This window comes from Tachysurus fulvidraco, chromosome 2 (assembly GCF_022655615.1).
Source record: "Tachysurus fulvidraco isolate hzauxx_2018 chromosome 2, HZAU_PFXX_2.0, whole genome shotgun sequence".
NCBI classification, from domain to species: Eukaryota; Metazoa; Chordata; class Actinopteri; order Siluriformes; family Bagridae; genus Tachysurus; species Tachysurus fulvidraco.
This window is the reverse complement of record NC_062519.1, coordinates 43,008,925-43,021,175: the sequence shown is the minus strand read 5'-3', so window position 1 is coordinate 43,021,175 and position 12,251 is coordinate 43,008,925. Positions and strand designations below refer to the sequence as shown.

Below are 12,251 nucleotides of genomic sequence, written 5' to 3'. Positions count from 1 at the left end.
GTCAAATGTAAGCTGTGTGTTTCTGGTTCGAAGCTCCATCTACAGCCATAAACACCAATCTGGAGGTAGAAACTACAGGCCTCGACCAAGCTAGAATCTAACCCGGTGTCAGTGGACACACTCGAAGTGACTCAAGTCCCTCTAGCTGAACAACAGTGACTAGATTTTAACCGGACTGTTAGTGAGGGACAGTGTTGTGTTTGTATAGACCGTAAGGCATAAAAGGGCATTAATGGGAACATTAAAGAACCTTCTTTAATAAAGTAACTAAAAAGTTACCTTTAACTGTAACGCGTTAACTTTTGGTGTAAATAATCAACAAAGTAATCGAGTTACTTCTTGAATGAAGTAACTAGTAACTGTAACTAGTTACTATTCCTTAGTAACTAGCACAACACTGGTTATAACACACTCTACTATGTCGTGCCATAATATATATTATATTATATTATATTATATTATACACTGTACTTTAATGTACTATATAATGTGTGATGAACCACTGATCAGCAAAAGCAGACAAAAAGAATGGAGCGTTTTTTGCATAGAGTTGAACTGAACTGATCCTTTAAAAAAAACAAAAGCAGAGCAGTAAAACAGAGCAGCTCACGAAGCCAGAAGACTGAGACGACTTTAATGACCCTCTGGGTTTAACTGCACCACACAGACCTCTGAGCTCATTCAGCTGTATGATTTAATGCCCTCTGAACATCATTCAGCACTTATAAAAACACACCAAAGAGCCAGAGAGGTGAAAAGACTGTTACCTCCTTTCAAAAATAGTCATTACAGATCAGCTTACAGACATATGAGGGGGTAAAGACGAGGTCAGAGAAGAGAAGAAAGATTCAAATCCTGGCACTGGAGATATGACATCACAGCCATCAACAGCACCCTTCTAGAGGCCCAGGTTCGATCCCACAGTTTTCAGGCATATAATCTTTACTAAACCTAATCTGACTTAAGTCTCCTCAGGAAAGTGTTGGAAAAGTTGAAGCAGAAATTGTGTTTTGAGAAAAGAATTAAACACCAAACCTTCAGTTTAAACAGCATTAAAAAGAATTTAGGGGGAAAACACCTTCACACATTCTGACCAATCAGAGTCCAGAACTCAGCAGCTAAAGCATTATTAAGATTTATTTACAAATGTTGAGTATTTTTAAACTTCAAGTGCTTCTTTATTGTGGTGAGGAAGTTGACATGAAAGAAGGTTTTGAGGTTTAATTCATGTACATTTCTGACATTTAGCAGACATCCTTAACCAGAGTGACTTACATTTTTACTTCATTTTATACAACTGAGTAAATCAGAGTTAAGGGCCTTGCTCAGGGGCCCAGCAGTGGCACCTTGGTCGATCTGAGATTTGAACTCATGACCATTAATCCAACACTTTAACCACTAGGCTACCACATCCCTCAATCATACTATAATCTAAACTGAAAGCTGTAAAAAAAATGAAAGCTGAAAAAAAATATATCTATATTAATTAGAAATTAGAGAGGGGGGGGGCGAGAGAGAGTGAGAGAGAGAGGTTTGAGGTTTAACAATACTTTTATTAGTTATTTGCCAGATAAACACGTCCTTCACAATTTTTCATCATAGGTCTTCCCTTGTATATAAATAAAAAGATAAACAAATAAAAAATAAATAAATAAAATAAAAAAACAAATAAATAAATAAATAAATAGGCAATGGACAAAATAAGCTGCAGACATTTTACCAGTTTAAAATAAGTATATCCTTAAGCAACCACTAAAAGATTAAAGAAAGGTTAAAAACAAGTTCATACTTGTTCATAAAACCCCATTCATTGCTGGTCAGCTTGTAGTAAACAAATTCACACTTCAGCCTGGCTGCTACGAGCCGCTTGCACAGAAGCTCTGGATCTACAGTAGCTCGTTGTAGCCCTTGGTTTTCTCCGTGTTATCCACACTGACGGTTCAGCTGTGCAGATCAGATAGTTCACTAAATCCAGTTTTCTCCTTTTCGAGAAGCGCTATTTTACTCGTCCTATAAAAACCTCATCCGGATGACAATGATGCCACATCGTATTCTGTTGAACAGTTTTTACCTCAAGATTAAAAAAGAAAGTACTGGGAGTGTCCATGTCTTTAATGGAGCTGTATCTTGAACCTCAGAAATCTCATCCCTCATTTCTGGATCAACAATGTCCTCCCCTTTTGACCTGTCCTCTCTGGCACCAGTTATATCACCAGTACCACCGACTTCAACTGCTTCACTCATAACACAATATTCCTCTGATTCTGTCACGGACGCAGGATAGAACAGACCCAGATGCAGGATGTCGAAATAAACGGGGTTTAATTAAAAAGGAACACTAAACATGACACGGACTAAAGACAGGACAAGACAACAGTAGATTCCGTGCTGCACAATAAACAGGGTAATGACAATGGGAAACGGGTGTGTGGAAACGGAAGGAGCAGACAAGGGCGGGGCAGACACGTGACAAAAAACCAGACAGTACCCCCCGAGGCAAGACAGGTGGACATCGCTCGGCCCTTCAGCTCGGCTGTGGACCTCGCATGGCTCTCTCTGGCTGCGCCGCCGTGTGCCTTGCTCCCCCCACCTGCCTCGCCGTGTGCCTTGCTCCCCCCACCTGCCTCGCCGTGTGCCTTGCTCCCCCCACCTGCCTCGCCGTGTGCCTTGCTCCCCCCACCTGCCTCGCCGTGTGCCTTGCTACCCCCACCTGCCTTGCCATGTGCCTTGTTCCACCCACCTGCCTCGCCGTGTGCCTTGCTCCCCCACCTGCCTTCGCCGTGTGCCTTGCTCACCCCACCTGCCTTCGCCATGGTCCTTCTCCCCCCACCTGCCTTCGCCATGGTCCCTGCTCCCCCCCACCAGCCTTCGCCATGTGCCTCGCCCCCCCCCCCCCCCTCCTGGACCTTGTCGGGATTTGGCACTTCGGGACAACACCTCAGGGAGGGGGTACTGTCAGGACTCAGCCCGGACTTTGGCCACGTGCATGTGTTTATGTTTTGTGTTCACGTGTCTGCCTCGCCCTTCTCTTCCTGCTTGCCTCTGCACACCTGTCCCTCATGTGTCTGATTATTATTGGTTTTAATTATTTGATTAATTATTTATTATTATTTAACTGTGCTGCATTGCCTTGTGCAGCGCGGAATCTACTGTTGTCTTGTCCTGTCTTTAGTCCGTGTCATGTTTAGTGTTCCTTTGTTATTAAACCCCGTTTGTTTCGCCATCCTGCATCTGGGTCTGTTCTATCCTGCGTCCGTGACAGATTCCACCATTTCAGTATTCAGGTTCACAGTGATCTCTACAGTACATTCTTATCACATAGTTTCTTTGTATTCCTGCAACCTCACTCATCGCCGAAAGGCTGCCGTTCTGCTTTGCAGGTGTATCAGACTATGAACACACTCTTCCTTGAGAAGTAGGAAGAAGGAAGGAAGAAGTCCACCAGAACAGCTTGCATCTCAGCCAGGAGATGTGGAGGAGGATCTACACAAAATTGTGCCAGAAACAGGAAGCTATTAAAGTTATTGACCAATAATGTACGCCGGCTATATGACATTTCTGGTGTTATCTATTTCCATCTGCCTAGTCTACCTTTAACCTTCTCTATGGCTCCCTCCCAATTCCTCTGTGTGGTTGCCTCATCCCCTAGGAACACACCTAATTATTTGAAGCCATCTCTTTGCCAGGTCGGGCTGTCAGGGAGATTTGGCTTACCTTCTGTCCATTTCCCACAAAGCAGTGCTTCACTTTTATTCCAGTTTACCCTTGCAGAGGACAACACATTAAAATCATTAAACACATTAATTAAAACCTGCACATCTCCTGCTAATTAAAACAGTCCCATCATCAGCATAAGCAGATAGTGAATAGGGTTCTCGTGGTTCGGTAGGTGAAGGCCGTGTAAGTTTTCCCTTATCTGCTGTAAAAAAGGTTCTATGGCAGGAGAGTTCCAGATAGGGCACATCGCTGTCTTAATCATAAGCCACCATTAACTTTAAGTATGCTCTCCACATCGCAGTAAGGAGCCTTCATTTTGTTTATAAAATCTGGACAAAAGACAAATGCTTCTAAATTTTTCCACAGGTATGTGTTCAACTCTGTCAAATGCCTTTTCTTGATCTACTGCGATGAAACCTATGACAAGGTTCAGCAGCTTAGAGACCTCAAGAATGAGGGATAAATTGTCAAAAATGTACCTATTTGGGACACAGTAAGTCTGGTCTGGATGGATGACTTGGTTCATTACTTTATTCAGTCTATTGGCTAGAGTTATAGAGAGGTCCCCTATCTTGGGTAGAAGAGTAAGGACTGCCTTACCACAAGTCAGCGGTAGCCGGCCTTTAGCCAGACTGTTATTAATTACCAGCAATAGATCTTCGCCTAGTACTGTACAGTACTTCCCATAAGCACTTATAGAATTCAATAGGAAGACCATCAATCCCTGGTGCTTTCCCTGACTCCATCCCCTGGGGGGCTCTGTGCAGTTCCTCTAGGGTCAGTGCACCTGAGAGTCCTATATTGGCTTCCTCAGATACCTGCAGTAAGTTATTAACGTAGTGACTATCCTGATTGTATTCTGGCCCGAGTTCGCTTCTGTAAAGCTGTTTATAAAAACAAACTGCTCTCTTTCTTATCTCTCAGGGGGTTGAAAAAATTGCCCCAGTATCAGAATGTAGGGCTTTTTTGCCCATTTTTCTTTTCTAGGTTGAAAAAGTACCTAGATGGTGTGTCCATCTGGTCTACATTTGGAACTTGGACCGGACCAGAGCTCCCTCTAATTCGTTAGAGCTGCTGAGAGCATAATGTTGACAGAACTGTTGTATTTGTTCTTTGCCAAAATCCCACCAACTTTGTATCGACTGGAAAGAAAGTTCTAAAATGGTTCTAAAATCATAAGCACTTACTATGTTGAAGTGCCAATAAGCACTTTGAGGGTTGATGGGGTTCAGGATAAAGGAACAATATTGTGATCTGAGAAACTGTCTGGTAAGATAAGAGAACTTGGTGTCAAACTTAAAACCTGTCTAATCTTGCAAGGGATAAAACATTATCACGTGTGTGTCCAAGTGTACTGCCTCTGATTACCATGTAAGTGCCTCCAAACGTCACCTAGTTCGTGTGTGTTAATTTTCATAAGATGATTTCGTGAGGATAAATGTGGAAAATTCCTCAGTGGAGCAGTTCTGCAGCGTGAGACATAATGTGTCTAAAAACAACATTCTCTCTGTTGCTGAGGTTGGAACATTTACACAACTGTGCTCGAACTTTTAGCAGTCTTCCTTTTATAATTTGGTGTATTAAACACTACATGCTCCTTCTGCATTTCACTGCCATTGTCCCATCGTCCCACTGTTTCCGTTCTGGTTGTGCAATGTCGCTGGTGATCACTTTATTATCGGTGTTGGTGTATGTTCACTCATACCTGTGTTTGTCGGCTCCGTCGGGGTCGGTCCAGCATCCGCAGGCCCAGCAGCACATCCCTCTACAGAGGGTTTGGTCCTAACGGTGGGCTCTGCCTCGGCCCGGCCGGCCCCAGACGGGCCAGTGCTAACCGGCTCAGCTGAAACCTTCTCGTTTTCTCCGTTTGGTCCATCGTTGTTTTTTTTGACACAAGCATGAACCATTTCATTTTGTGTGTTGTAACAAGTCCACTCTGACGTTTAAGGGTCAGTGTCTTTTACAATTGTATGTGAATCTCTTGAACAAAACTACTTGCTTCAGTGTAGGAAATATCATCGCTAATAAACAGAGGGACATTTGATGGTGTTGAAAGAGGGAGAACAGGAGTGAGAGCACCATCAATAACGATCCGATGTTCGACCAATTCAGGGGCTTTGAAACAACACTATGCCGTTGTTTATTCGGGACGCCCAAAAATAGACTCATGAACCACCACCTTCGCCACAGCTAAACAACACACTTCTACACTCACGGACGTCACCACCCTGCACCTGGGGCCGCCACGCTGTCCTGTAGACAGGGAGAGAGAGCGCGAGACAGTGAGAGAGAGAGAGAGCGAGAGAGACAGTGAGAGAGTGAGAGAGAGACAGAGAGACAGTGTGAGAGAGCGCGAGAGAGAGTGCGAGAAAAAGCGCGAGAGAAAGACAGTGCGAGAAAGCGAGAGAGAGAGAGAGCGAGAGAGAGAGAGAGTGAGAGAGAGAGTAAAGTAAGGTAAAGTTTGTTCTCGTTTTTCCAGGAGGAAATAAAACACGATCATTTGCAAGAAAAACAGAATTTGATTAAAAAGTTAGAAAATTGTTAGAAGTTTTCAAATCCAGTTTTAAATAGAAAAAGCAGGTCTGAGATCAGAGTTAAAGCAAGTTTCAGGATGTTTAATGCAGGTCAGTGCAGATTCCTTATACTATCAGTTTAACATGGAGACTCTCAAACAGAAGAGTAAAAAGCCGGGAGTTTGTCTGCTGAGCTGTAACACAGTGACCGAAGGCTTCGGTGCTCATCATTAGTGTTTATGGCACATTGGCAAAGTGCCAAAGGAGCTGAGAGACGAGACGGATGGTGTGTGTCAGCAGGAGAAGGTTTCCATTCAGTTTGTGCTGAAAATAAATGACTACATGAAAGTAACAGTTAATCCTGAAAATAATTTGTCAGCAGCAAATAACCAGGATTCAGCAGGGACTATTTATACAACCTGTACAGATCATACAGCAGATTTACAAAAATAATAATATTAATAATAATAAAAAGTACGGCGTTGCAAAAGAAATGTAGCTACTGATGAAGACAAAGTCTTAAAGTAGAGGCTTTTAGGAAGGAAGTAAAACGAGCTGAAGTCAAACTGACATCTATATAGAGCTCAAATAATCCAGATCATTACATCAATAGGACGAATAAATGAAGTGAACAAAATTCTACACTATTATTATTATTATTATTATTATTATGAAAAGCTTCTCTTTTCTGATCGACCCTGTACAGGAGGAGGAATAAACCGCACTCCTTCCTCACTTCTACCTGAGAAATAATTCATTACTTGAATATTTTAGAATCATTACTAAATGAAAATTTAAGCGATACATATTTAAAACAAGTTACCTAGCAACGTCCAATCAGAATCCAGGTTCCTCTCCAGAATTAGAGGAATATTTTGATCGATAAAAAGCCAGAGGAAAATTAATTCAACACGGTCTGTCCAATGTGAACGCTGTTGGGCTTAAGGCCATAAAACTGCAGGTCTACTGGGCTACTACAGTAGGAACGAGTCAAAGCTGGTTATAGACGGGGCATAAAAAGCATATAAAACATACAAGATCACATTCTCTATCATAAATATACTGTATATTACTGTATATAACCAATCAACATCCTGCGTGATATCAAAAAGTGATGACATGAAGTGCATCAGATCTATAACCCTCCAGCTGTGGAGATGGAACAGATGACACACTGGCTTAGAGAAGGTGTTTTAATCAGGTTTAGCTCTCAGGTGAAGCTGTGTATCTGTGTGATGGTGTACAAGTCCATCATAGAGCAGGAGGTTAATAGTGATGTCTCTTCCAGCTGAGCGAACGCCTTCTCTTCCTCTTCCTGTGGCTCTGTTCTCTCCTGTCAGGCCAGGGGAAGGTGAGAGCGGCTGCACACTCGGGCTCCTCGTAATCATCGCTGTCTGAGTCGCCATCAGGAGCAGGACAGCTGAGCTCAGGAAAAACCACACTGAGCTTCGAGAGAAAGAAGGTCTGAAGACTGCGGCCGGCCTGAGCCACTTCTGAGTCCGGCTGGAGAGGGAGAGAAGAACAGAAGGTTCAGTGAGAGAGAGAGAGGAAGAGAAAGTGACAGAGAGAGGGAGAGGGAGAGAGGGAGGGAGAGAGAGAGAGAGAGAGAGAGAGAAAGTGACAGAGAGGGAGAGAGTGAGGGAGAGAGAAAGAGAGAGAGAGACAGACAGAGACAGAGAGAGAGACAGAGAGAGAGACAGACAGAGAGAGACAGAGAGAGACAGAGACAGAGAGAGACAGAGAGAGAAAGACAGACAGAGAGAGGGAGAGAGAGAGACAGAGAGAGGGAGAGAGACAGAGAGAGGGAGAGAGACAGAGAGAGGGGGTGAGAGAGAGAGAGAGAGAGAGAAGAGAAGATAGAGAGAGACATAGGATAGAGAAGAGAGAGAGAGAGCAGAGAGAGAGAGAGAGCAGAGAGAGAGAGAGAGGAGAGAGACGACAGAGAGAGAGAGAGATAGAGAGAAGAGAGAGAGAGAGAGATAGAAGAGGAAGAGAGAGAGAGGAGAGAGATACAGAGAGAGAAAGAGATGGATAAGACGCGAAAGAGCAATAAATAGCTAACAGAGAGAGAGAGAGGACACAGAGAGAGAGAGAGAGAGAGAGGGAGACTCTTTAAAGGTGCAGTCAGTGATTTTGGTTCCCAAACGCAGCCCCTCCCCCAAGCGCCCCCCCCCCATGACGATTCACAAAAAGATTAAAGAGTAAAGATTCAGATCAGCTGATGTTTCCTTTTAAAATAAAACAGTGTGACTTTCCACCATCATTAACATCTGCACTTCCTCATACTGTAGATCTGTGTCCTATCTGAGCCTAACGCTGCTCCAGAAGTGTGTGCTGTGCTAATGAGCTTCAGCGTTAGTGTTCTGCAGTGCGTTAGATGATGCAATGTGCACAGACTCAATTAGTGAGTGTTGGATTATTTTGGGTGTCTTATTTTCACACAGGAAAAGAAAGAGCAGCAGATTCAGAAGACAAACATCTATTTCACATGAGGAGTCAATAACGAGTCGATAACCGACTGACTCACGTAGTTAAACTTGGCACAGTTCTTAAACATCAGCAGGACGTCAGACACGAACTCTGTGACGGAGCTGTAGTGAGTCGAGCTGCGTTTGTTCAGCCTGCTCCGGATAACGGACAAGTCCATGGGCCTCTTGATGATCTGATAATAATGACGAGCCTTGGACAGAAATAAAAATTAGACACACAATATTTATACTCGTCTGCTGGAAGCGAGAGAGTCCGAGACGTACCAGCGGGCTGACGGGTTCGTGGAACGGAGCGCTCAGGATGTTGCTGTAGATGAGCAGCATGAGCTTCTCACATTTCTGTACAATAAACACACAGATTATTAAATCATTACAGGTCTCGTGTTTCACTTCCCTTTACCGAACATACAATTACACCACAGAGCTGCTGACGTCTGGCCTCTGATTGGTCAGAAGGTGTTGATTAATTCTCTCTAACAGCTCTGACTGTAGATCAGGTTTATATTAATACACTCGCTCTGATACCTTATGGTTTCTATAGCAACAGCTCATTCACAGGGACGTGTACAGAACACACTACACTGATGATAAACAGATTATATTATGTGTGTGTACGTGTGTGTGTGTGTGTGTGTAATCGTTGATGTGAGGAGAACACAGAAATGTCTTCAGGACAGAGGAGACAACAGGAAGTCACTTCACTGATGTTCCACCACATTACACGTGACTATAAATGGATCTGACATGTTGTTCTTTAAATAAAACGTACATTACAATACAGAGTTACAGGAAATGGTGATGGGAACGTTAACTGGCCACATCACGCAACCCTGAAGGTGATTATCTTCTGGTTACAGCACGACCCTGATGCTGATGGACCTTCAGAAGTCTTCTAATTTTTCACTTCAGAAATTCAGCACCTGTGTAGCTCAGCAGCTGCCCTCTTACCCTCTGGTCACATGGTGACAGTGCAGATGGTGTGGTGTGGGGGGACAGTCGGGAGTCCTCACAGTCGTACACCACCTCCGGTCGCTGCACGTCTCTGCACAGTGAACACACCCAGTCGCCCCTGTGGAACAAGAGGAGAAAACAGCTGAGCTTCAGACGAGGTGGTGAGAAATTCAGTGAGGTGAGAGATGATCTGATCTTACGTGGGAAAGCTGAGGAGAGACGGCACGTGGCAGCTCAGGTGAAAGACCTTGGGGCAGCGATCACAGCACAGCAACTCTCCTCCAATGGAGCAGACGGCACAGAAGTCCTCGCTCTCCACCTCTGCACACTGCCGCTCCACCACACCGCTTGCCTTCACACCCACTGGCTCCGCCTCCCATTCACACTCCTGCTCCAGGTTCAGAGTTACTTCAGCGGTGGAGTCTGCATTCGATTCCAGCTCCTGCTCGAACTCTGCAGGAAGCTCCGGAACCTGTTCGATCTCCAGGTCTGATTCTGAGTCCGACTCGATTTGTGGTCCAGATGTGGAACTCGGATCTGATTCTACTTGAAGATCAGATTCGAGTTCAGCGTCTGAGTTGAGGTCAGCGTCTGCCGTGGACTCGAGCTGCGAGTCAGACGCTGTCACAGATCTGGGTTCAGACTGATTAGGGTCGGAAGCGTATTTGGATTCAGGTGGTGTGGAAGTGGAAGATTCCGGATCGCTGGATGGGGATGGAGCGGTCATGCGTGCTGAAAATTCCTCACTTCTGTTGCAAAGCTCCTGCAAGGAAGACTCTGAGCCCACTGGTGATGTGCTGCACAGATGTTCTGGCTCACTTGGTAGCTGATATGCCTCTGCTCTCTGTCCTGGTTCTTCAACAGGTTCCTCCTTTAATAAAACCACAGGCATCAAAATTATATTTTTTTTTTAACAGAAGGGTCATTTTTATGGGGCTTTGCTGTCGTCAGAGATCCTACCTCAGTACTGACTTCTGTGTACAGCTCCTTAGACACAATCCCACCACACTTCAGTCTGGGGTCAGCTGGAGGAGGTGTGCTGTGGTGCCCCTGTGGTGGACATCTGGACACCAGGATCTTCAGCCGTTCCAGACACACAACAGGGACCTTTGAACCCTCAGGAGCTTTTCTGTTATAACAGAGGAATCAGAAAGTTACACACACGTACACCTGAAACTGCAGGAACGTTCTAAAAAGTTCTAAGAGGTTCAACCTGGTATCCTGAACTGCTGATATGCTGCATTTATCCGGAGATGTACAGCTGGTGTTTTCATGAGGACATGCATAGACATTATCTGAAAATAAACTCCACTTTAATACTGAGCCACAATCAGATCAAAACAGGATGAAAGGAGAATATTAAAATAGAACTGTGCTGTAGGACGATTCAGTACCAGGCTCTGTCTTGTAGAATGTCTGAGAAGAACCATCACGGCTGTCTGGATGAAACCGGATCATCACGTCGTCCAGAATTCGTTCAGCAGGACTCGTGTAGTCCGGCTTGAGCACAAAAAAAAAAGATTTGACTGGTATGCAAAAGACGAGAAGCTGCAGAGGCCGAGAGCTCGAAGACCACAAACCAGGAAGTTTCAGTTTGAGTAAACATCATGAGAACAAAACAACACCAGGAGAAACACATCAACACACTAACCAGGATTTTTTATTTGTATTTATAGAAACTCTTTATGATAAATTATCAAAGTTTATATGTCATTTTTATTCATTTCCATTTATTTAAAATTCATATAAACATATAACTAAAAATTCCAGATAGATAGATAGATAGATAGATAGATAGATAGATAGATAGATAGATAGATAGATAGATAGATAAACAACCTAATGAAGGTTAATAATTATCATTATATTGTTATAAATGAACAGTTTCTGGATCATTTTAAATCAATTTCCTTTTTGTCCATTAATAGAATTCATAAATGCTACAAATAGAAGACATTTGAAGTAACTATTATTATTATTATTATTATTATTATTATTATTATTATTATTATTATTATTATTATTATTATTATTGAACAGAGGTTTCCATGGCAGCAGTAAAGCTGTACATGTGACTGGTGTCTTACCGACTGTGCCGTGACTTCCTGTTGCTTGGCTCCTGTTCCTGCTCTCTGATTAATCCCCAGAGGATGGGATGTGTGAGAAGGTTCTGGTCCTGGTTCTGTTGAAATGCTGCACACAGCAGTTCTGCTCTCTGGGCTCTCAGCATTAGCTCCAAATCCTCCGTCCTGTACCAGCATGTCTGAGGGTGTGGGGCTGTTCTGTGAGGTTCTGTTTGAGGTTCTCTGTGTGGAAGAGGCACGTGATCATTATCAGTGCTACGTTAAGAGTCACGATCGCAGCTTACCATTGATGAGAGTCGTAGTGACAGTGAGAAGATCAGCACAGTCACACTTCTCTCTTCATCTCATACACATGAAGGAGGAGGAAAGTAAACGTCTTGCTGATGAAGGGATTATTCACGGTGAATAAATCCACAGCTCCAGCATTAAGATGTGACAGATTAGACTCTCTTCATGTTTTCCTCTACTGACTCAGGCAAGAGGTTTCCTGACACGAT

General features: G+C 43.7%; 1 protein-coding gene across 1 annotated transcript in view; it reads right to left on the bottom strand.

The window, feature by feature from the left end:
* Positions 1-7,409: 7,409 nt before the first annotated feature.
* trim66 (tripartite motif containing 66) overlaps positions 7,410-12,251 on the bottom strand; it is a 24,028-nt gene continuing 19,186 nt past the window's right edge. The window contains exons 11-19 of the mRNA XM_027167968.2: positions 11,758-11,976; positions 11,065-11,170; positions 10,884-10,965; positions 10,631-10,799; positions 9,871-10,541; positions 9,668-9,788; positions 8,984-9,058; positions 8,758-8,910; positions 7,410-7,733 (exon numbers count right to left, since the gene is read on the bottom strand). Of these exons, the coding sequence (XP_027023769.2) occupies positions 7,497-7,733; positions 8,758-8,910; positions 8,984-9,058; positions 9,668-9,788; positions 9,871-10,541; positions 10,631-10,799; positions 10,884-10,965; positions 11,065-11,170; positions 11,758-11,976 (1,833 nt within the window). The 3' untranslated portion in view covers positions 7,410-7,496. The remainder of the gene's footprint in view (positions 7,734-8,757; positions 8,911-8,983; positions 9,059-9,667; positions 9,789-9,870; positions 10,542-10,630; positions 10,800-10,883; positions 10,966-11,064; positions 11,171-11,757; positions 11,977-12,251) is intronic.